At 43.1% G+C, this 26,669-nt stretch overlaps 1 protein-coding gene across 1 annotated transcript in view; it reads right to left on the bottom strand.

The window, feature by feature from the left end:
• SYNJ2 (synaptojanin 2) overlaps positions 1 to 26,669 on the bottom strand; it is a 745,535-nt gene that overhangs the window by 198,822 nt on the left and 520,044 nt on the right. Inside the window, exons 14-16 of the mRNA XM_086927319.1 lie at positions 19,289 to 19,429; positions 16,106 to 16,298; positions 10,924 to 11,082 (exon numbers count right to left, since the gene is read on the bottom strand). Of these exons, the coding sequence (XP_086783445.1) occupies positions 10,924 to 11,082; positions 16,106 to 16,298; positions 19,289 to 19,429 (493 nt within the window). The remainder of the gene's footprint in view (positions 1 to 10,923; positions 11,083 to 16,105; positions 16,299 to 19,288; positions 19,430 to 26,669) is intronic.

The following is a 26,669-nucleotide window of genomic DNA, read 5'->3' as shown; positions in this document are numbered from 1 at the left end:
TACTAAGGCTCCTGAGGAACTGCTCAAAAAACTGATTTTGAGGCGGCTGCCTCAGAATGTCTAGCAAGATTTTCCGTTAGGGGTTATGGTGATACACTACTAAAAAATACACTTAAGAAGGTCAGCAAGGTACAAAGGACATCACTCTTGACTACAGACAATCTAGCAGTGGGCAGAGACAAAAAAGCCAACAAAAATGAAGCGGAATTCAGACTTATCACCCCGTACTCATCGGGGGCTAAGGACTTAAGAACTATGCTTAATAAGAACTGGCATATACTGAAGACTGACAGCGTACTAAAGGAGGACCTACCGGCTCATCCTTTAATAACGTTCAGTAGAGCTAGATCATTAGGTGACATGTTGGTCTCCAGCCATCTGGATAAACCAACTCCTAAAACAAATACCTTGAAACAACTATCGGGGTTCTTCCCTTGTGGGCACTGCAAGGCCTCTACGGGCAGCAGAAGAGTGCTGTCGTACAGTATACCTGATACTGGCAACCAAGTGCCCATTAAGCAGTTTATAACATGCAGTTCCCAGTTTGTAGTTTACTGCTTGGTCTGCCCGTGTGGCTTACGCTACATCTGCAGCACAATTAAGGAACTCAAACTGAGGATCCTGGAACATCTCCGGGCAATCGAGAAAGTAGACATCGCATATCCGGTTGCCCGGCATTTTGCCGAACAACATGGTAGAGATCGTACCAAACTCCAATTCTTTGGGTTGGACATTGTCCCACCTAATGCAAGAGGAGGTGATCGGCTAAGAAGATTCCGTAGGTTGGAATCGAGATATATTGTAGATCTCTCTACAAAATACCCGAAAGGACTTAATAGTGGAGAGGAATTGTCATACCATCTAGGCAAATGAAATCGTAACTATTAAAGACTCTCTCAGGATGATCTGCTCTAATGCTGTCTTTCAAGAACCATGAACTGTAAGATTGCCATTTATGAATACTGTATTTCTTTTCACTTTTTCATTTAGTTTGGGAATTATTGAGGGCATTTACCTACCCCCCCTTTTTCTTCCTTTTTCCCACCCCCCTTTCCCATCCCCCGGTCCTTCCTTCCCCCCTATTTCCCCCCCCTGCACTAAATTTATCACCCATGTAGTGATTGCAGGGTTCAGAACATGTAAATATGTATATAAAGATAGAATCTGGAATCAAGGTAAACTGATTATACCTAGGATTTACCTTCATCATGGACAAAAATTATGCTATTTGTGGATAAGCTTGATGAATTCTGAGAACCCTTGAAATTCCGGATAATCTTCATATTTTGAAAATTTATGATACACGTTATGACATATCCTTTCTGATGAACTGCATTGTTATTTTCTATTTCCTTTTGCATTAGCTTGTTAATCATGTTTTGACAACTTGTACATAGGACACTAGCCGATCCACGGCTTTATTGAAACGTTATAATTTACGGATGTTATATGAATTATACCCTTGCAATGGATAGAACACCATTCTAATATGGCGCCCACAGTGGTGCAAAGGGGTGAAGTCCTATGTTAGTGTCAGTGATTGTTAACAACTTTATTTAACTTGCTGTTTGTATGTCACACTTGACACACTGACGAAGGCTTACGCCGAAACGCGTCTGTGCTTTCTTTTTCCGAAATTAAAATCACTGTGATCTCTCAGTTTACGAGTGCTGCCTCCTTCTTGGAAGTTAAGAAGAGCTCTGAGCGGTATATATATATATATATATATATATATATATATATATATATATATATATATATATATATATATATATATATATATATCTGGAAACCCTCAAACCACTTCCTGAGTTCTCCCAGCGGCAGTCAGGCGAGGAAAGAGACGCAGACCTCTGGAGTTTTTCAAGTGGGCAGTATTTTATTGCAGTGACCCAAACACAACGCGTTTCAAGCTCGTAAGCCCTTGATCACGTGTCACAAGATTGCATACACCATGATAGCAATTTAAAGTGCAAAAAGCGCCCCTCCTACTGTTTGCATCACAGACCACATGTGTATTAACATAGAAAAAATACTATGTATATATAGCTTTCTTCTTTTGTTTCAATGTTACTGCTAATACAACGGAACATAATATCACTATTGACATATTGACCCCATTTGGACAAATAATCTATGTCTGGGTTTTCAATTAATAAAATATGTCACAGAACTTTATAAAAAAATAAATATAATTATAGTTCTTATGATTAAAATATCTTCTTACAAAAAGGCAAAACCAACCTTTTCTGTTGCCGTATAAACAAGCAGTAATTCAGGGAGAAATAAATAACCGGTTAAATCCGTTTTATCAAATTACCCAGTGTCAAAGCCAAACTGTTATACGTTGTAATCAATCTCTAAAACAGTTTCTTATATATATATATAATTCTCCAAACTATCCCAACTTCATGATTAAAAAACATGTGTACCCACATATATGTTCTATTTCTGCTGTTGAAGGCACCAATACAAGGTGTGATATATTTTGACACATCCATCACCGCAAATGTTGCAAGGAACCTTCCCCACCACTCACCTTTAGCGAAATCAGAGAGTGAGTCTGGAAAATCTATGAAGAACTTATGTCCTGCGGGCACGTATAGGTTAGCAAACTTATTTTTCCTTGCATGATGTATTTAACAATTACGCCAAAGCTTAAGGAGTTAGGTCCCGGGACGTGGAGGGGGGGCTGGACCCTTTTTCAAAATCATACATATACAACTTGCTCCCCTCACACTTCTTTTCTGCTTGATAATTTAAAGCACATAAATCAGGACTACTTCTGAATATGTGGGTTTATTTAGTTTCACCCTTTACTTTTCAATTTCAAATACAAAAATTCTTTTTATAGCATGTTTGAAAAAGACACGCAACATGTAACACTAAATGACAAATATGCAAAACAAGAATTACCAACACATTAATTTCAACACATCAAATTAAACAAAAATGAAACATATATGCACATTATTTTCATATGGCGGCAATTGTTCAAATCATCAAGTTTGGCCTTCTTAATGCCATTAAGAAGGCCACGAAAGAAACAGGATTAATTGCGATTTGGACTCATTTAGTTGTATCCATTTGGCCCTCTTTTCAGACTTTTTTGTCCTTCAATGACCTTACAGAAAATAGAAAGGAGTATCTTTTGATATCGGCATTCCAAACTTGATGATTTGAACAATTGCTGCCATATGAAAATAATGTGCATGTATGTTTCATTTTTGTTTAATTTGATGTGTTGAAATTAATGTGTTGGTAATTCTTGTTTTGCATATTTGTCATTTAGTGTTACATGTTGCGTGTCTTTTTCAAACATGCTATAAAAAGAATTTTTGTATTTGAAATTAAAAAGTAAAGGGTGAAACTAAATAAACCCACATATTCAGAAGTAGTCCTGATTTATGTGCTTTAAATTATCAAGCAGAAAAGAAGTGTGAGGGGAGCAAGTTGTATATGTATGGTATTTAACAATTAGGCATACATGCCAGCATTATTTTCTCCTTTGACTTCAATTAGAGCATAGGCCATTTCAGGCAGGAGACAGGTAAAATAAATCCATTATTGGCTTGAAAGAAAATCAGGAGTCTTCCTACTGAATAGGGTCTATTGGCATGTATCAATTGATATTCTTTTTCCCCCATAATCATGTAATCGATGTTTGTTTGCCAAATAAGATAGTTACGCTCTCCTTTATAGAAGTGGTTAAGGTAGAGAACTCTATGGCATTATCAAGATGCTGTGTTCAAGCTGTATGCCTGAGTACGTTTTATCCCCTGAATGAAAACACTTAAGATACTTCGGGCCAACAGTACTAAGCATTTTAACAGCCACAAATGCTCTAATTTGGCATTACTATGCTTTTTCCTATCTACTAATCTCGTTTTAGCAGCCGGAAAAACTTTTAAAATGGGATTACAACATTGAGCACTTTGTCTGGCGAGACCAGAGGGCTCGATTGCGCTGTGAACTTACCTATAGAGGCCCAGTGGAGGGGGGACTGGGTATCCCAGACCACCTGGCTTACTGGCGGGCGGCTCAGATGAGGGCGCTAGTTGAGTGGTCGCGTCCTGAATCTGGGAAGCACTGTTTGTTTATGGACAGGTCCCTCTCTGGCCAGTCTTTATGGGAAGTTCTCTTTCTCTCACGCGTGGGACGCCCTCGCAATTTGTACCTCTCCGAGGTAACTTGAGCCACACTGTTGGCATGGGATAAGACTGCAACAACCAGGGGGCTCACAACATTCCCATATCCTATCACGCCCATCGCACAGAACCCAGACTTTACTTCCGACCTCGACCCCGGGGAATTCCACCACTGGATGATGGAGGCCTGCCGCTCCATAGGCCATTTTTTTTACCTCTCGGGACCGCACCCTTTCGCTGAGTTCCGCACTGATCATGGAATTCCCGAAACGGAACGTTATGGATATCTACAGATCAGGCACTGGGTGCTCCACAGGGAAGTAAGGGAGGGTGAGGAGAGGCTTCCCACTCCGTTTGAGAAATGGTTACTAACACGACACAGCAACGCACAACTGACATCGGACTTGTACAAATTCACTCAAAGCACCTCGGACATTGGGAAGCCCACGGGCAGCTGTGCTCGTCGGAGGAGTTGAGCAGGGAACTCACTCGGGACCGCACCCTTTCGCTGAGTTCCGCACTGATCATGGAATTCCCGAAACGGAACGTTATGGATATCTACAGATCAGGCACTTGGTGCTCCACAGGGAAGTAAGGGAGGGTGAGGAGAGGCTTCCCACTCCGTTTGAGAAATGGTTACTAACACGACACAGCAACGCACAACTGACATCGGACTTGTGCAAATTCACTCAAAGCACCTCGGACATTGGGAAGCCCCCGGGCAGCTGTGCTCGGAGGAGGAGTTGAGCAGGGAACTCACACAGAAGGAAAGAAAGGATATTTATTACCGGGCCCACCGCACGGCATGCAATGTCGCTCCTATCGAAACGGCCACTAAACTGGCCACCTATTGGTATTTAACTCCGGTGAGGCTTCATAGGGGTAATCCTTCACGTAACCCGCTGTGCTGGCGAGCCTGCGATTCACCGGGCACCCTCACCCACCTATTATGGATGCCCCTCCCTGGGTGACATATTGGCAACAATTTGTGGACGAGGTAGACACTCACTTTGATACGTCCTTCTGGGCCTCCCCAATGCCATCACCTTCCCTCTTACATCTAGGAGGGGTAAACAAATGGCACTGGCCTTTTGCGCGGCCATCCAAAACGTCCGGACGCACAGGGGTACCAAGACAGTCCCTACACGGCTAGGCTGGCTTTATAGATTATGGACCATTTTAGGGATGGAGAAGATTTTCCTTTCCTTGACCAATCCCGTGGCTTCTTTTCACTAGTTGTGTGCGCCCTTCCTCGCACTGTTGACATCTGAATTCATGGAGCTCACCTGCCCCAAATACCTCAGACGTTTGAGACTTGCGGATCCTCCTTCACCTCTGGGCCCCACTGAGTCCACCACTTAGCACGCTTTGGGAGGCTTCCCCATGGGGTACCATGCATTCTTTACATTATTGGGGTGTTTTTCTTTCGAGGAGAAGGGTGGAAGGGGAGGGTTGTTTTCTTTTATATTATTTGTTCATGCCGATCACATGCGGCAGTGAATTGCCGGGGTGCTACCCGATGATTGTTGAGCACACTGGCTCGTCAGTTTCTTCCCTTTGCAAAATCAATAAAAGAAATTTAAACCAAAAAATTGGATTACAAATGGATACACATCCAGCATCTTAAGGGCAAATCGTTATGTACCTTGTTTCAGTTTAGCAGCAAAAAAAGAAAAAGAAATGTGCGTTCTGCCCCAGGGTAGGTGTGTTTGTCAAACTTGCAGGATACAAGTTCAAGTACAGATAGGGATTAATCAAGCAAACATCGACCCAGTAAACATTACACCAGTTCCTTCGAGTTGGGTACTAATACTACAACGTCCTAGGCACCAAGAGAACAAATAGTTTACAGAGAGCACTAAAAAGTGGTAATTTTCCATTATTATAAATATTAGTGCTTATATGATAAATTGACAGTGATTGGTCAAATTTACACTGAAATATTTTTACAGAACACACCCTATGGACATTGAGTTGACAATGGGTTTAGCTGCTACAGTTCCATCAGTATTTGATTAATCAGATTTCTGCACAACTGGAAAATTGGCACTGATGCTGTTCACCTCAAAGGCACTTGTGTGAACTTAACAACTTCTCTCGGTCCCAAGATGCATTATAACACTGGGATGCCCTCCTGGGACCCTCTGGATTGCATGCTGACTACATTCATTCCGAGGAAGGGGAGGGTAAAGAATGAAGCACATCTTTCTGCTTTTCCATCAGAATTTCAAAGGAACTAAGTAAAAAGATTGTCAGAGTACGAAAACCAGCACTATTTTTAGTCTTCATATTGCATTAATTATCTATCAAAGAATGGATTGGCTTACTGAAGTACTTTATTCAGAACATTTGCAGAGCTGTGAAGAGGCGGGATATGCCAGACTCTGATCACTCACTCTCCTTCTTCAGAGGCAGTATGATTGTCACTTCTCAGCCCATTAAAATACTTGTTATCGGGCAACAGCACCGCAAAGTGTTCGCATCAAAGGCACATTGGAAACGGATAACCTGAACGCATTACCTTCCAGGGTAAAAATATAGCAAGTTCCAATGCACTTTCAACCTATGAATGGAATTCGTGGGGCTCTATTACACATAGGGCACACGTTTTCTGTTTGCGCCACGGTGCACTTGGAAACAGGTGTGCCGGGTGCAAACAGGGAAAGTGCACCCTATTACATTGAATTTGATCCCCCTAGGGCAGCCACGAAGCCACTGCGCGTTTCACTGTGCAGGAGGCAATCTGCCTGCACTCTTAAAAGGGGAGAGAAGTCACCTTGCAGGCACGTGCAGTGAGTGACTACACCTGCCAGAAAAAGCGATGTCTCGGGGGTCTATAGGACCCCCTTTCCCCCCTCCAGAGGGCTGCCATTAGGGGGCGCACTGCCAGTGAGTCTCCTGACTGCTTCTTTGTCTCTGCACCCGTGTCAATAATACAGAGCAGGCACACACGCAATGGGATTCCCTCATTTGTATTAGGCCACACTCTCTTGCAAATGAGGCAACATCCTCTGGTGATAGTGATGGCACTATATGCGCCCCTGTGCTACCTGTATTACAGAAAGGGTCCCAAAGTGCCCTGGGGTGCACATGCCATCGCACTCCTTGGGGCACATTCCATAATGCGGCTCCAGGTGGATCTCACAGTTGTGGCACCCACTTGACCACCCTGGTCAGCCAATGAGAGGAGCAGCGGGATCTTTAGTTTTTCGTTTTTTTCCTTCCCTCTCTGAGCCCTTCAGCTCCTTCCTTGAACATTGTGCATTTCTGCCCTGCTACCCATGGTGTCCTCACCACTGCAACTAGCAACTGCTTTATTAACTTGGTGCGTGCATGTATGAATGTATGCATATTTGTTCACATTTAGTGTGAATGGGTGTATGTATGCGCAAGTGTGTGTTTGCTTGTGAATGGATGGGTGTGAGTGTGTGCATGTGCTTGTGAATGGATGGGTGTGAGTGGACCCGCATATGCCTGCCCCAAAACTCCTCCAAATTACCAGCCGCCACGAAGATCTCCTATTCAAACATGTTGTCTTAGTACAACAGGAGACGTACGAATCACAAATGCTCTTGTGTGTGTCCATTATTGTTGACACCAGCTGCTCTACTACACAAAGTACTTTTGAGAAGCAACTGTCCCTAGTGCCTGATTTTTGCACCCCCCAGCACTTTGGTATAACTGAAGGGACAGCAAAGACTTCTTTCGCCCGGATCGTAGTATGGATCAAACCCTGCACAAAATCTGTGCCGAACAATCCCATGGTTCCTGGGTTGCATAGGGTAAGACCTCTTTCAAATGAGAGAATATTTTTTTCCAGTATGCCCTTGCTGCACAACAGAGGCAAGCTCAATGGCAAAGAAGTTGCCTGGAGGAGCACTGATTGTGAGCCACATAGGAGGTAGTGCACAGTCAGAGTGCCTTGGAGTGTGACCCCTAGGAGGGGAGCAGAGATTCTCATGCAGCCTATTCCAGCTAGACACTGCATTTACTTGTGGTGAGGATCCCTTCTTCCAAAGCAGGTCAGGGCTTGCTAGCTGTGAAAGACAGAGCTGCAGATTAACCCACACTTGTATTTCAGTGGTATACTCTTTCTTGGGCAACGTCAACTGTCAGAGTTTGCATCTGCACCGGGGAGATCACATTTTCTTCAGTGGTCAGATGCATTGCTTAAAATGCAGCATTTCATTATTAAGACCCTAAATACAAAATCCTTCACATGAAGTAGGTTTTTTGGGTTCAATGTACTAAGACACAGGTCCCAAACATTGCGCATCAACTTTTTGAGACAGATCTCTGGTTTTACAAAGTGATCTATGTGCCAATAGGTCACCCTGCAACAAATTGCATTTGCAGAACAACCTGTCTAATGAATAATAATTAGCAATCTGTGACCCTCTGCGATTGGTCACAAACACAGCAGGGGTTGCCTGGAAGGAACAGATGAAGCATCTTTGTGTTTACATTTTAAAATGAGAAATAGTATTTCAAAGATTTCTATTTGGGAATAAATCTAGAAGTACATGCAGTGGTCTGCTTGGCCATTGCCTGCCTGCTTCCCCTGAGGTCGCCTCACAGGATTCACAAAGGGGAAGAAGTCCCACTCGATTTCCACCTCTTGTGAGATTATTGGCAACTGAACAATGTTTTGCTACTGCAACAGCAGTTGTAAACCATTGATACATATTATTCCAACCAATAATTAGGAAGTGCCTATACTTTTATACCCCTTCCTAACTGCGATTTGGAATGGATCGTGAAATCCATTTTCTGTGTTGGAATGGCTTTTGCAAGTCACAAAATGTAATTCATAAATAGTAAGAAGACATTTTGCGGTCACAAATCAGGTGAGTTTGTTAACCAGAGGGCTTTGCAATCACAAAATTGCTTGGTACATCTGGCATTTTGTGTTTTTTAACAGATCTTTTATAGCAAAATACCCTCACATATATCAAACCCTCAATGCAATAGGTCCTAAAAGACATTTATTGGCACTGAGTAATAGACAGATCTACCCAGACAGCAATATAGTGGACTTAGAGACAACAAAGTGCGCCTACCAGTGCTCAACCAAACTCAAAATATTCATGATAGAGCCTGTTGTATACAGATACACAGAGCTGCGGCAAGAAGAGTTGTCGGTGTCAAACGTCCTACAAAATGTACTAGATAACTTTGCAATGAACAATTTAATTTATTATACATAATAAACATTTATACATATTCTGACAATGAGATTTTTGTTATCAAAGTGCAATTAAAGTACAATCCATTGTATCTAAGATATATAAAATATGGTGCCCATACTTATGAATACCAGTCAGGGAATCAAGCTGCAAGAGAGAAGAAGTCTTTACTGCAATGGATAAAACTCCGCAATCAGCCCTATTTCTCATCAACATCTTTGTAAAATAGCACACAATTGTCCACACAGCACAACTGTAGAGACTCTAGGTCTGGGCAGATTCTCGATTAGACTAGACCAGAGCTCCGCATCCTTACCGCTGCTTTGAAATTTATACAAGAGTTTTCTAGCCATGTCCTTGGACATCACGGTGTACCCTATCAAAGGTATGCTGAACCAGATACACATTCATCTGTATAAATTTCAGAAGTTAACGATATAATCACACATCAACTTCGCCATGTGTAAAACTACATATAAGAAAACCTTCCTTTCTTTGAATGAAACACTGACTGATATCCTTGTGTTTATGGTACACAACAGATTCCAATCTCTTTTCAGTAACCACAATCTCCTTCGTACAGAAGGTCATCACTCACGTCCATGAATGTAACAAACATGGGAGTTGTGTATGATGATTACCGGTTGATGTTAATCCAAGTTCTGTGACCAATGGCATATATTTACAACAAATGTTTTACTTCACAGGTGCCTGCTCTTAGTCTATTACAGCCAGCATGTGAAACTGATAGGATTCTTGTTAACGGCAAGGTTGGAATACTGTTGCAAGGTTCAGGACTTCCCAAAAACGTATTGGGAAAATGCAACAACTGCAGGATTGTGCAGTTAGAATATATCTAAACTTCTAAAATCATGAACATGTAAAGCCAGTGCCTAAAACACTTTACTGGCTGCAAGCAGAAAAGACATTCAAGCTTAAAGGGAACATCCGGTGAATTAGGTCACGCTAGGTCTCAAACCTGCAGCAAACATTCTCATAGAAGTGTTCTAGAATGCCTATTAGTGATTGCTAGAAATGCAGGACTTGCAAACAGAAACGTTTTTTATTTACACCGGGTGACCCCTTCACGGCTCTCTGTAGGTTGCATGTAACCGACTGGCGAACAACATTGGGCAAATGCAAAAAACTCACCGCCACTACATTCCAATCAGGTGTTCCCAGTCAATGACACCACATAGCATTGCTCAACAGATGTCAAGCAGCGATACATATGAAGGCAAATTCCCAGGTGTTCCCACATTGACCAACTTTGTGCACTTCAGCAAGCTCCTAAGAGATAAGCTAGCCTTTGCCCATATATCAGGATTGATTGTAGCAGGTGAAGAATAACAGACGGGCTATAAACTGTAAATTGTTGGACTCAAACAACTCCATAATAATGACTTTGAAATTTAACTGCATCTCTCTCTAAAGGCAATGCAGGACCCTATATAAAACCTCCAAATAAATAATGTAAGAATAAGTACGGATCACTCCTCTGGAACCAGGATGAGCCCTTTATCTCTAAAACAGGAAATTGATAAGAAAACTCATGAAAACAAGTAAATCTTACTGAAACAATTACCCACTTTTCCGCAGGCTTTTTGAGATTGCAGCTGGTCAAATTCTAATAGCGTCTTCCAGTCCTGCCGTTTAATAGAATAAAAAACTTCTTCGTATGTCAGATCAATTCGATAATTGAAGTCGCCACACCAGAAGACGTAATCATGAGAAAATATATTTCTGCCCTGTTTCGGATAGAAAAAAAACATTGAATTAAAATGAAAATTGTAATTTCTAAAGCTTTTCATTTAACAGCACAATTTTCATATTTTTAGATATACTCTTGTTTTGACACCGTGCTCTACAGGAGAATTTTTTTTTTTAAATGTGATATCTATATTCAGATTCCCTTATTTTGGGGGCCCCTTTAGAGCCCACTTAAACAATTTAGCACAGTGTTTCTTAAAAAGAGTCCTCGGTCTACCTGGTAATGCCTCTTTGAATTTTGCCTCCCTTATTTAATTGACTGCATAGCATGTGCTTGGGTTCTGCACCGTTGGTATGCCAGATCAATTATGCCAACCGTGAAATCAGGGTAATACCATGGAAGTTGATATGTCAAGGATACAATGAAGGAACCAGTCAGGGTAATGTGCACCCTGATGTTGCACCCTTGAATAATGAACACACAATGTTGGGTATTTTGGGCGGGTGAATTTAGTTGGGTGCACTTATTCTCCCCCAAACCTCCTCAGGTCTGTTTTTGCGGAGTAGTTTCAGCCTGGTGGGGGAAGTTCATGTACCCTGGTATTCAATTTGTTGCTGATCCAAATCTCAATGAGGTCAGGGCAAGGTTAGGTATGGTGCCCATTGTGTATTGATGAGGTCAACTTTTAGTGAGGAGTGTCCTTCCTCAGGGAGAAAGAGCACGTTGGTGAATCAGAATGGCTCAGTGCCTAAAAGGGATCTTCGAGGAATTTACGGAGCTTGGAGGTATCTTGTTGCCGGGTTTTGATGGACAACACAAAGTTCCCAGGCCTCCAGAAAACTGGCCTGAAACTATATTATTTTAAAAGAAAAAGGCAAATCATGTCATAAACATGCCATTATGCTAATGAGTGTGTCTATAAATCCAAGGAGTTACCAGAAAATGTAAATGCCCCCCACTTGGAACCAAAGCTCTGATGGCACCAAGCAAGGGAAGCAAGTGTGCCTCAACCACTCTAGAAGAGCTCCTTTTTCTCCTTCATTCAAGCGTCTATCCATTCACCCTTTCAACCTTCCATCTAGCTGTTGATATCCACCATTTCCCCTTTACATTCTGTAAGTCATTCATTCTTTCATCCATCACTCAGTCTTTCACCATTCCATCAATCCAGCCATACAACCATCATCTATGCATGCATTCATCCATCCATCTACCCATTTATCCATCATTTGACTTAGTCATCCATCAATAAACCCTTTCACTCATCAACTGGTCCATTTGTCCATCCATTCATACACACATCCTCTCAGATTTCCATTTACTTTGCCATACATCCATATTCTCAGATTTTCATTTATTCTGCTATCCTTTCACTCACCCTTCCAGCCATTCTCTCAAATTTCAATTTACTCTGCAGTCCTTTCACCCACCCATCCCTTCCATCCTCTCAGATTTCCCTTTACACTGCAATATTTTCACATTCTGATCCATCGTATCCAATCTCCATTTACTTTGCCACCCTCACCCACCCATCCATTCATTGTCTCATATTACGATGTACTCTGCTGTACTTTCATCCATTCATCCATCTACCCATCCTCTCAGATTTCCATTTACTTTGCCATCTATCCATCCTGTCAGATTTCCATTCACTCTACCAGCCTTTCACCCATCAAGCTTTTTAGATTCCCATTTACTATGCCATCTTTTCACCCAACCATCCACCCATCCTCTCAAATTTACATTAATTCTGACACCAATCCATCCTTTCAGATTTCCATTTTCTCTGCCATCCTTCCATCCACCCACCCATTCTGAGTTTTCCATTCACTCTGCCATCTTTCATCAAACCATCGTTTCACTCACTCATCCTTTCACCAACTCATCCACCCACCCTTTTACTGAACCATCTTTTCAGACACCTACCCATCCTTTTGCTCACTAATTCTTTAACTCAGCCATGCATCATTTCCCTCTCCCATCCTTTCACCCACTCGTGCATCCATATGACTTCTTTGCCTTTTCTAGAAACCCATCCTTCTTGTAGTAATTATGAACTTTCGTCTGGCAAGTTGCACATAAAAGAGTTACTAAAACAGTGATAAATGGATGATTGTGTACGCTTAGGATTGTGTAAAACTGACTTTCCAAGGGGAAGTTGTTTCACTTTAGAGACAGATAAAAGAGACCCATAAAAACACACACCCCAGCCGTAGCTGATAATGCAGGGAGGAGGAGGGGCTCGCTTCACAGCACCACTGCACCCATCCATCCATTTATCGTCTCACATTTCTAGTTACTTTGGCGTACTTTCACCCACCCATCCATCCATCCTCTCAGATTTCCTCTCAGATTTCCATTTACTCCGCCATAGTACCATCAGTTGATTCATACTTGCATCCCCTGAGCTCTCCACTCACTCTGCAATACTTTCACCCACCCCTCTTAGATTTCATTTACTCTAGAATCTTTTGACCCAACCACCCACCCATCCATCCTATCAAATTTCCATTTACTCTGCAATCCTTTCACCCACTCAGCCATTTATCACCTGATATTTCTATTTACTCTGCCGTACTTTCGTCCATTCATCTTCTCAGATTTCCATTTACTTTGCCTTCCTTCCATTCATTCTGAGTTTTTCATTCACTCTCCCATCCTTTCACCCATCCAATGACCCATCCATCCTCTTAGATTTCCATTTACTCTGCTAACTTTTTACCCAACCACCCATCCTCTCAATTTTCCATTTGCTCTGCCATATTTCACCCATGCCTATCCATCCACCCATCCATCCGTCAATCCACTCAGATTTCCATTCACTCTGCCAACCATCCTTTCATCCACCCATCCTCTCGCCCACTCATCCTGTTTCCCCTAGGCATCCTCTCGCCCGCTCATCTTTTTACCCTCATCCCCCATTCTTTCACCCACTCATCTTTTCACCCATCCATCAATTTACTGATACATCCTTTCACTCACTCACCCACCCACCCATCCATTAGCTCACTCATCCTTTAATTTGCCCATCAATGCTTTCACCCCATCCGTTCAACTACTTATCCATCCTTTCATCCTCCCATCCTTTCACCCACTCATCCATCCATACTTTTACCCACTTATGCTAAAGCAGGTAGGGGGTGGTGGTTTGGGATCACAACTCCTCTGCTAAAAATCCTACATTATGCCCCACTTGCCATGAAGTAAAATAATTTGAAACTTACCAGCGCGCCATACCACATTGCAGTTCAGAATGCATGTTCTAGAGGGTCTCTTTTTTGACCAGTACATATTTGGCCAGGTATTTATGCAAAAATCTGCTCTGTGGAGCTCTCGTACCAGATTATGAGACTATTCATTTGAACTGCTAAGTGAGGTCACCATACGTATTTATTTGAGGACAGGAAATCCTTGACATATCCCATTAGAAGCAAGACACTCTTTTTAGGAGCACATTTGCCATCAATCTACGTGTATTCCAGTCCACCCAAGGACCCTGAATCTTGTGGGTAGACACAAATGCAGTTTTTATTATTTCGCAGACTGTCGAGCTGGAGATGGTAACATTTCACTGCACCAGTGCAGTGTGTGTCATCTGATTTCTGGTGCACCGGATCATGGTTTGGTGTGCAGTGACCTATACTCAGTTGACTGCGTTTTCCTGATGTTTTCAACAGCCCATCAGCTGCTGTTTCCTGGAGCCACAGCCCTGCCAAGTACCACGCATTAGGCATGAATCCGCCACGATGTGCTGTACTTCCTCAGCAATGCTGTCTGGGTCACTGAGCCTCCAGGTGGTTTAACAGTGTCATCAGGGGGTTGGGCCCTGTCGGGTGTGGCCAGACTCCTACTGTACCTCATTTGCAGTGGAACCTAGCCTGTTCAGCCATGCATGTCCTCGAAAACACTCCCTTAACTAGGTGGCAGTTTAGTTTAACAAAATAAAAAGTGTGAGTGCGAGTGTGTGTGTGGGGAAGGTATGCCTATTGGACTTATAGTGAGGAAATACTTAAGCCTCATTCAGAAAACACTTGTGTGTAACTCAAAACGACCTCTAATAATGACTTTAGATACTGTGGCCTGCATCTGGAAATTGCTGATTGCAGTTTTTGAAGGGCATGAACATGTGAATGCTGTCACTTCTTTAAAATAATGACACCTAGTAGGGTGTTCCCATTTTTTGTGCATGACCCGATAACCATCCACCTCCAACTCGCCCTCCTGACAGCCAGCCTTCCTCCCACTCTTCTTGCACAGCCTAACTCTCACCTCTGCCATGGTATCCTCCTTAGCTCCACCCATCTGTCCTAGACCTCTCTTCCCTTGTTGTGCCCAAAATCTCAATTGCCATTCCCTGTTCTTACACAGCTCTTCAGTGCCATACAGCTGCATTCACCTGGAGCCATATACCTATCATTCTTGAATTGGAACCATATACCAATCATTCTTGAATTGAGAAAAACAGATTTTAAAATGCAATTCAAATCGATACTATCCTACACAAATGAGTCTTCCTGAGAAGCACTGTGTGTTGTGGTAAATATGTATCTTGCTATTAAAAATGCTTGTCTTGTGTGTGTGTGTTTTACCAAATTATTGGGGTTTGTATTTTTCACAATGCTGGCTGTCGTGACCAGCTGGCTGTTAGTGCATATTCTGTGTTAGAACATTGGAATGTTGGGAGCTCTACTAAAAACAATGGAGTGCTCCAGGCTTCTAATGGCCGGTAGAAGCCCAGAGCATCAACATTCCAAAGTTTAACAAAGGCCTCACTAAGCCGAGGGGATTATAACCCCTTCAGGCTTGGTAAGGCCTTTGTTTTTACAAATGAGAACATTCTGCCCTCTAGGGGTGGAATTTTCAAAAAGTCTTAGAGCCCTCCGTAGCGGGCTCTGACAGCCATTAAAGGCCTGCTCCTTTGTTAAAGGCCCTCGCCTTCGGCTCAGGCCTTTAATGGTGGGTAGAGCCTGCTATGGCGGGATCTAAGGCTATGGGGTTCACCAGATAAGCGTCAATGTGCAGAGTATTTAGCGGGCCCAATGAGTCTTTTTTGCCCTTACCATGGGGAAACTGAGCTTCTGTGTGATTTCTTTGTAGTCTTCGTTCCTTTCTTTCACTTGGGATTGACCAGCAGTAAAGTGGCTGCACACAAAGCAGATGCTGGTACTGTAAAGCTGAAAGCGGATGCCCACTGCCCCTTTATTGCCGGTTTTACCTCCCATTCCTGTCTTCACGGTGTCCATCCCAACATCTCTGAAAATAAGAGAAAGACGGACAGACGTAAAATAACAGATCAGATCAGAAATCATTATTGCGTTAGTTTATTAAAGCCATAGAAACAGAATTAAAAAAATCAGTCAGCCTCAACATTAACATGATAAAAGGTTTCAAAACGCAAGCCTGCCAGCGGGGCCTTGGCTCAGCTAAGAGCGTGCGTACCCTGCAGCCATGGGTGGCGCTATGCCACACCATTACACCTTCAGCCCTCACAGTGACTGCTCACAGATGTATGCAAATATGCGTGACAATGCATTTCAGTGCGGTGATGCGGTGCACCGCACTGAAATGCGTTAGTCTAACGCGTGATGCGTGGCACTTGGCAAGACTGTATAAAGGACACAAAACAAACAAAATAGTTTACAATAATAAGAATTGTTGCACATTACCTAGAATGATAAACAAAACAAATAAAATAAATGAAGCACATGGGCACTAAACACAGATCAACCTATAATTCAATATTCAGCACCCTCTTAATAGCTACACCACAAAATGTCGCTATTTAATATCACATTTGAGGATTATCATTAGTAAAACAAAACAGATTATTTATAAGTCAAAATAATGTAAAATAATGACAGAACCCAATAAAGTTGCTGTGGTCTTTTTACAAAGTCAGGCACATGCATTATGTTGCACCAGTGGTTTCCTTATTCTAAACGAAAACTAAAATACTTCATTTTTGGGTCAGGTTGTACTCTAAATTATTAAGCTCTCAAACGAGAAAAGGTCAGATGCAGCTTTGATAATAATGACAGCTAAAGTGATTCAGAGCATTCAATTAGGGTTGCTTCAAAGAAACCACATTTTAATTTATTCTGCCTGCCAGCAGGACTTTGGCTTCCCACTTTACAAAGTACTGAAATGACTGGTAACTCAACTACAGACATAGATCTGGGTCTCTGTGTTACATCAAAGGAGCGGGGAGTTATTTCAAAGACATTTCGCATTTGCACATGCACACTGCGAGGTCAATGAAGCAATTTCACTGCCCAGGAATTGGTAAGTTAACCTTCCACTATCAATGACCTGTCAACAATCCTGTTCCTTCCCCTTGATGACACAGGATTCCAAATTTTGAAAACACTGGATTCACTCTTCCTTAGACTCCACGCAATTTGAGCAACTTGTATTTCAGGGTGGTTAAATGCCACCTTATGAACTAGTCTGCATCATGTTTTCTTTGATGAAAGACCATAGGGGGTGACCGGAATGGTAAGACTTAGCTCACGCCCCCACCTGACTTTGTTAGGTACGTTTACTGGCGCATTATTTCATACACATCACACACAACAGGTAAATTATACAAACATTACAAAAACAGCAGATAAAACAATATTTACGGAATACATACATTTGGACAGCTAAGAATTTAATGCAATAAAGAAGGGAAACAAAATAGATTGTGATAAACTACGCACTGCAGTACATTATAAGTAGGGCTCCCAGTTTTCCGTTATTACTGATTTTTCAGATAAATACAGACAGAAAACAATGTGTTTCCAGTCTCTATTTATTTTTAAAAGTGGAAAAGAACGGAAAATTGTGCTTCTTGTTAGTGACTCTCCCTGCTGTCTATCATGAATTCCAAGCCAACAGCTGAGCAGATAGACAGCATGTGAAGTCAGTACATTTATATGACCTTGTGATCAGATCTCACCACCACATAGGCACTTGCTTCTAAGTGCTGCTCTTTAGAAACTGATCCAGATACATACAGAATCCCATATCCGAAAAACAACTAAAGACTGCTCCTTGCAGAGACAATCTTTCTCCTATACTTATAACTCACCCAAATAGAATGAAAATTATTCTTAACCCCATTGTCCTGGCAGAAACCTCCCTGTGGTATGATTACCCCCTATCTCCAAGTACAGTAAGGCCTTCTATGAATGTGACTGAATCCCTTCTGCTACGCCATCCTCTTTTGTAAGCGCCACTGCAAAGCCTCTAAGTAGCTTCTCCCACATGTAAAATGGATGTCTAAAACCTACAGGCCAAATGTTCCAGCAGAAAGAAATGATACAGAACCACATCTCAGCAATTGCCCATGGGCTATTAGATAACAGAATTTGCATCCTCCAAGCAACCTATGCATACTTTCTCACTCCAACATGGGAAATACAATGCTCCTTCTCTACTCACTAAAGTTTATGTGATGGTCCCTGCAATTACTCTGGAAATATTTTAGACCAGACTGGCTTATTGACGTAAAGTGGGTACCCCAGGCCTTCTGGAGTGCCTGATTCAGTGATCAACCTTTTATACTAAAGCTCATTGGAACATTTCTGAAACAGTCCAACAAATTTTCAGCACTTCAATAGACACATTATGCTCTATTGCCGCTATGCTCGTTCATTCCTATTGCAGCCTTGTTTCTCTGTTACTCGCTGTCACTCCTGCAGTAAGCCGAAGACAATCTTTCAAGGACAACTTGATTTCCATTTTTTACAGAGGAGCAGCTTCAGTGGATTTTCCCTTCATTAAATGAGACGCAGTGTCCAAGGTTTCGGGGATGGAGTTTCACAGCCCATGGTACACCAACACTGGGTCCTCTCGTTCTCAGACTTGATGCAGAGAATTCTCCCATTTTGTCAAAGTCATAAAACCCAGAGACTGAGCATGCTCCAGAATTGTATGAGGGAGTGTCCTCTTCTAAGTACGAATGCTTCAGAGACATTTTTTCCTTAAATGTTAATGTTTAAGCCGATTGCCCATTTCCTGGAAATGGAATCGCCCAAATATATCACTATCCTTGGCACGAAATACACATGAAGTGTTCAACTCTTTTCATGTACATGTCTGACACCCAACCAGTGTTGTGAGCATCATTGCACACATCAAAGACACAACAAATAACAGCCATGAATATTCAATGCATCAAAACATGATAAAGAGAACACAGGACCACATTCTTAACATTTCCAAACTGAGTGCCAATGCAATGAGGGAAATACTCCTACCTTATAAAAGGCATGTGATAGGGTCTCACGAAGATAAAGAGGCAGACACCCACCAGCTGCGCAGAGGTCAGAAGGATGTATCTGTGGGTCCTTGAAAGAGCCTTCTGAATCTGCTCAGCCCACAGTTTCTTATTGGTGGTGCTAAATAGGAGAATACACATTTCAATCAAGACGTACATCATCTTTTGATTAAGCACAAGCGAAGCAACAAACATCAAAGCAGTCACATTATGTCATTTGGGCGAAACCTTTTGAGTGAAAAACTTTTAATGACAAAGACTGGAAGATACTTTATAAACAAATTAGCAGAAAGGATCTCTGACTGAAAACTAAATAACAGCAGACAGGATCTCCATTAGTATCTTAACCTTTCCGTTGAATACCATGACTAGTTCAATGTACCCATCCCAAGAATTCTTGTTGCCCGGGCTAACGACAGCACTCAAACTACCTACAATGGGATTTAAAATAGTAAACTAGCCAGGGACAGTAACTCTGGTGATGGTCAGGTGTCAAAGCAATGTTAGGGATTTAAAAAAATTGGGAACATCATAAGTTTCCAAAAAGGGCAAAAGAAGGATGTCGTTCATAGTCAAAATAGAAAAAACTGTCAAATAATAACACTGTACGAAGTAACGAAGGTATTATATGGTCGCTTTCTGTTGTTTAAATATTGTGTTCACTGTCAAAGGAAGAGTTACAACAAGGAAGAGAAGAAAAGCCCAAAGGAAATGGCCTACTTAACAGCACCACAGAAAAAGTAAAGAATAAAAACAAAAAAAACAAAGGAACTGTGGTGTTATGGAGAGAACAGGAAAAAAAAACATATTTCTCTTATTAGTTCTAGCAAAAAGAAATAATCGTCTCTCATGTCCATGCTGTTGTATATTTTTTCACCCAGATCCATGTCGCTACAATACGACATTCATCTCACATTGTTTATATATTATTTAAACTAATAACAAATTAACTACACTTTACTTGACAGCACAACAGTTGCACTTAAATCCCACCCATAACATGTTGCACAAGGTCTTTTCACAAACATCACTGAAAGCCGCATTGTCTTTTCAAAGCATGCCTCAGAGGCTGAGGGTTTTAGAAAGCTTCCAACAGGGCTCTTTACTTTCAGAAGGCCTTCCTTAATTGAAAACAGACGGCTAAACAATCCCTCCCAAAGCACCTATAAAGGCTTCTGAATAAACAGGCCATAACTTTAAAAGTCAACTAAACGTACACCAGATTCTTGGCACAAGCTTCAGCAGTGCTTTTCTTAAAGAAACACCGTAACATTGACTCCTAAAGGCTTTGTTATTACATGGCTCAAATGGTAGAACCTGAATCCCTAAAGTAAGCTTTGGTTAAGCGGAAGGGATTTTCCGGCAGGTCAGCGGTAAGGGGGTATTTTGCATGAGTCACGGCTGCTGCGTGTAGGACTTCCGAGGAAGCAGCAGCCGACCCAAGGAGACCTGTGCTAGTCGGAGGCACTCACGCACTTCGTTGTATTGTGCTTTGTCGTACCATTTTCATTGCGCTTACTATCGTCATCTGGGGCACTGAGGCACTTACCCACATGGGTAGAAAGTTACCCCTGTGACAGTGTGTGGCTGGGAGGGATGCTGCTTTTATTTTGAGGGCCTTTTCGTGCTGTATGTGATGATTGGCTTCCAAGGTGTCCTTACCGTTTTATGGCCTGATAGTGTAATGGGTGAGGGAAGGTGAGAGATAGACGCACACATATGAATTATAAGGACTAACCAGCTTAGCCACGGGGCAGTGGGATGCTGGGAGCATGTTAATGGCTGCAGCGACAGGCAGAGATGCGGCCGGATGAGTGAGTACAAAGATACCAAAATGGAAAGAATTGGAACTGGTGAGATGAGCAGCAGCCATGCATCATTTCATTTTTATTTGTTTGTTTATTTATTTATTTATTTAAAGGGGGAAAAAACGGACTCCTGCTGAATAATTACATTCCATGAAGGAGGAAGGAAGTGGAAGAGCAATCAAGGCTGGCACCTTGTGTAGAACTTACACAAACTTCAGAAGGCCCACATTCCACCTGCTGCTGCTAGGACTAAGGAAGCCAACAGTTGGACCTTGATTCAGAGGTGGAGAAGTGTGGCTCAATGCTTAGAGCGGCAGACCTTGATGCAGAACGCTGGCCAGGGACCAGGGTTCGATTCCCGCCTCGGCGGGTTTCGGGCTTAAATTCCTCTGACCGGATATTCTCGCCTCAGTGCCGATTCTAAGCATGGGTCCCACGCTGCAACTCTGGGCAATAGCTTGCTTAGTCTCCACAAAGGCCCCCTGATACACAAGGGATGCCTGGTTTCACCATGGGATGCCCAGGAGTGGACACCCCACAAGGAAAAGCCAGGAGGGGTTCCCTTGTGGTAGGAGTACAAGCGCCGGGATGCCTTCGGGTCACTGTTCGCGCTATACAAATACGCCACATTTACATTTACACATTTACATTCATGAACCAAACCCCTTTCAAGCTCTTGAAGGCTCTCAAAGGCAGAAGGGCACCAGTGGCGCGAGCCCTAGTTGCATTGTGGCTCAGACCCTGGCCAGGTTTGCAGCCAGCAAGTGTTCGGTGAGAGACAAAGCACTTCTAGGTTGCTGCCCTAACTGCGGGTAAGAGTGAATCAGCCTGCCTCATGTTACCCTGCTGTTTTCAACCCTTCATGTGAGCCCAATGCTTTTCTTTGATCCCAGGTGAACTTGTTTTTTCAAGTTTCGATAATGAGGCATCCTCCTTACTTTCTAGAATTTCCTCCCAGAACAACTTTCACTTTCATTACCAATGGTGAATGCCATTTCAGAGTTAAACAACCATTGGCATAACCAATCGGTCTCGCCTTTGGGACCTTATAAGTGTTTAGCCATGCAACAGTTGATGTTGTTGCACCAAGGATATTGTGCTGGATAACGAAACACTTATAAGGTCCCAAAGGCAAGACCGATTGGCTATGCCAATGCTTGGTAAACTTGGTAACACTGTACGGGCATTGGTTGCACCTCATTAGTACCAATTTAACATCCAAATACAGCAATAAACAGAAAGGTGACCAGTCCAGCTTTCAAAAGGGCCTTCCACTGTGTACCAACCTATGTTGCAAGTATTTTTAGTCACTTTTAAACTGTTCGAGCTAGAAACACGTTTTCATTTTTGTAAAAATCTTCAGATTATGTGGCAGATGATGGATTATGTGGCAAATGTGGATCATATATAATCATATAAAAAATCGCTGCAGCCATACAATCACAATTCCAGTGGTCCTGAGAATAGGAAGTGGGGACAGTGTAGGGATTTGGAACTAATGGCTGGTGCAAGAAACAGGCACTAATTGGCAGTGAGGCATAGGCACGGGTGGGCAGTGGGAAGAGCTGGCATTGGTGTAAAGTGATGAGTGGGCACTAGGTTCGGAGGAGTGCACACTCATGGAAAGGTCTTCAGGCCCCAGTGTTGTCACTCTGGTGCCTTTCACAAGCATTGAATTCACTCTTAATATGAATGTAAATGTTGGGTTGGAGAACACAGGGAGACCGACACAGGTGGAGGAGATTGAAATGCACACAATAAGTCATTAAATGTGAGATATTCCCCACTCCCACCTGCTCGTTGCGACAGCAGCCAGACCGATGAAAAAAATTGTGAATTGCAATATTGTGCAGGCCCAGTTTTTTGAGTTTCATATTGGTCACATCCTGTACATTAAAACATTAATTCAAAACTTTTGCTCGCATTGTGTCTGCACTATGATGCATCGCCTGACAAGGTTTTGTGCCAAACGTGACAAGTTATATCACACGTCGTCCCAATGTCTTTATTGTCTCGGCCTTTTGAGTCTCATCTCTTTCCTGTGTGGAAGAAACCGCTGAGGTAGACTCATAATCGCAAATTCACTTTACGACCGCTCGATTAGAAAGGGCGTTTTACTATATAATAACATTTGAGCGTCTGTTAAAAGGTTTCTGTGAAATGTTTTAAAATACTCTGTGACTGGAAGTTGCTCACGCTCTGTTTGCACGTCGCGTCGCCATGGCAAGGTGAAAAACTCTGAAGGAAAGTTCACCTGGGTTCAAAGCCAAGGCAGCGCGTGACGTGAAGAACAATTGTTACTTACCTGTAAACAGGTGGTTCTCCAGTATTGGTGTCTTTCATAGATTCACATGCTCGAATATTCCCCGTCGTCAGAGTGGGAGTCCCACGGTAAATAAAATCGAAATAATATACCAATAACATGTAAATGTAAAAAATAACAGATGAAATACATATTAGAAAAAACAGGCAGTAAATCCCTAGACATAATTCCTCATAGGAAACCATGAATATAGAGAAAAAAACTTGTAGCCTATTTCTGTCATTATGTTGGTCCAAACTGTAGCCAATCAGGCGCCAGCAGCCCTCCAGAACCTTCTCCTCAGAGCTCAACACCTCAGATTTTCGTAGCACAAGAGTGACCACAGAGTGTATGAGGAGAAGAGAGCCTCTGAGGTGAGGAGGGTGGGTCGCATGTGAATCTATGAAAGACACCAATACTGGAGAACCACCTGTTTACAGGTAAGTAACAATTGTTGTTCTCCGGTATTAGGGTGTCTTTCATAGATTCACGTGCTTGAACATAGAATAGAAAGCAGTAATATCCGAAGAAAACTTCCCAGTCATGATACACATGCATAGACTTATAAAAACCAATATGCATATAGTCATGCAAAACATACAATAATAAGGCAAACCATAATGGAGGAGGTAAAACAGAGGCTCACCTTATTGAAAAAGATTGCGAAGCACAGCCTGTCCCACTGCAGTGTCTTCTTCGTTGATGGCACCCAGGCAATAATGTTTCGTAAACGTGTGCCTGCTTGACCACGTGGCTGCTCTGCAGATCTGATGCAGCGGCACACCGGGGAACAGGGCAGTTGAAGACGACATCGCTCTGGTCGAATGAGCCCTTACTGAAGAGACTTGACTGCCTGTTGATGGCAGAAAGCGATGGCCGAGGAAACCCAACGAGCAGTTGTAGGTTTGGTAACTGGACGCCCCTTGTGGAATCGTCAATAAGCTATGAACAGTTGATCAGCTTTACGAAAAGGGGCTGTTCTGCTGAGGTAAAACTTTAAGCACCTTTTAATGCCCAAGGAGTGCAAACGCTGCTCCGCTGGAGACTGTGGATTAGCAAAGAAAGTCTTCAGGAGAACAGGTTCGTTGATGTGGAAATCTAAAGGCACCTTAGGCAGGAACGTGGGATTAGTACGAAGCACTACACAATCAGGTTGAAACTGCAGAAATGGAGGATTTATAGTGAAGGCATGGATATCACTTACGCAACGAGAAGATGTCAGCGCAAGGAGAAGAGCAACCTTCCAAGTGAGAAACTTCAAGTCTGCCTTGTGTATAGGTTTGAAAAGTGCTTTCATAAGTTGTGACAACACGATGTTAAGGTGCCAAGTAGGAGGAGGGCGTCGAATCGGTGGGAACTTGCAAAATAATCCTTTGAAAAATTGGCGTATTATTCTGGAAGAAAAAAGGGAAGTGACGCCATCCTGACGGAAGTGGGAAATTGCCGCCAGAAAAACTCTCAAAGTTGAATGCGAGAGTCCAGACTGAGCAAGTTGTAGAAAGAATGGAAGGAGCTGCGCAGGCGTGGAATGAATGGAATGGATCCCAGCAGCTGCGCACCAATGCAGAATCTCTTCCATTTAAGTTTATAGGTTTTAACCGTTGACGGAGCTCTAGCCTGTGCAAGTATGTCTCTACAGTCTGGTGGGATGGCTAGGTGTGCAAATTCAAAGTGCTCAAGTTCAAAGCTGACAGGTTCAGAGAGGAGGGGTCTGGATGGCAGATCTGACCCCTGTCCATCGTGAGAAGGTCCACCCGAGGACGAAGACGGATGGGCTCGCACTGGGATAGAAGAAGTAGCTCGGAAAACCACGCCTGACGAGGCCATCGGGGGGCGATCAGAAGAATGTGGCAAGGCTGTCTTCGCATTTTCCACAAACCCGAGGCACCAGAGGGATTGGAGGAAAAGCGTAAGCAAAGAGATTGCACCAATTCATCAAAAGGGCATTGCCCTGTGATCCTCGGTGGGGATGCCAGCTTGCATAAGAGGGGCATTTCCGGTTCTGTGGTGTAGCAAAGAGATCCAGCGGTGGATGCCCCCAGCTCCGAAAAATCAGTTTGAGTGATTGATGGTGCAACTCCCACTCGTGGGTCGATGACCAAGACCTGCTGAGGGAATCCGCTAGGATGTTGGAAACTCCTGGTAGATGGACTGTGGTGAGAGTGACTTGATGACTCAGAGCCCAGTCCCAGATCGACTGCGCCAGATGTGACAAGATTGGTGACTTTGTTCCGCCCTGCTTGTTAATATAATGAATGCTGGTTGTGTTGTCCGTCTGAATAAGGACTGACTCTCCTTGGATCAAGAGATGAAAGGACTTGAGCGCCAGAAAAATGGCCATCAGCTCCAGCCTGTTGATGTGCCAGGCTCTCTGAGGCAAAGTCCACTTGCCCTTTATAGACAGTCCTTGAAGAGGAGCACCCCATCCTTCCAACGAGGCGTCCGTCGTCAGAGTCAGTTCCGGAGTGATGGAAAGGAACGACGACCCTGTCGAAAGATTGGATGGCGTCGCCCACCATTTGAGGGCCGCTCACATGCGGGCGGTGACACAGACTGTCGTTGAAGGAACCGGTGACCTGGCGCCACTGTCCATCTAGTTCCTCTTGAATGGGAAGTGTCCGTAATCTGCAATTTGGGATCAATGCAATGCACGGTAAAACGGACTGTCTTGCACGCAAGAGAGACACCAATTGAAGAATCTTTTGTTGTCGCTACCGAGATACAAATGCTTTTGCTAGAGCCGTATTTAACGTGGCCCCGAAAAAGTTCTTGCAGGTTGCTGGATGTAATTGGGACTTGGCCACGTTGATGGATAGACCGAGGGAGCGAAACACCTCCTGGCAAAGGCGAGTGTCCTGAAGCAGATGTGTATGAGACTGAGATTTTAGACTGAGATTTTAGGAGACAGTCGTCCACGTAAGGAAATATCTGTACACCCTGAAGACGTAGATAAGCTACCACAGGAGCCAACACCTTCGTAAAGACGCGAGGGGCTGAACCCAGGCCGAAAGGCAGTACTTTGAACTGGAAATCCCTCCGTCCCACACGGAAACGTAAATACTTCAGATGTCAGAGTAGAATAGGGACATGGAAGTAGGCGTCTTGGAGGTCGATAGTTTCCATGAAATCCCCCACTGAGAGTAGTTGTAAGATCTCCACCAGCGTTCACATGCGGAAGGATTGGCACTTGATATATTTGTTGAGTGCTCATAAATCCAATATCGGCCTCCAATCCAGCATCTTCTTTATGA

The sequence above is a fragment of the Lissotriton vulgaris genome, chromosome 6 (genome assembly GCF_964263255.1).
Source record: "Lissotriton vulgaris chromosome 6, aLisVul1.2, whole genome shotgun sequence".
Taxonomy (NCBI): Eukaryota; Metazoa; Chordata; class Amphibia; order Caudata; family Salamandridae; genus Lissotriton; species Lissotriton vulgaris.
This window is presented reverse-complemented; position numbering and strand designations above follow the sequence as displayed.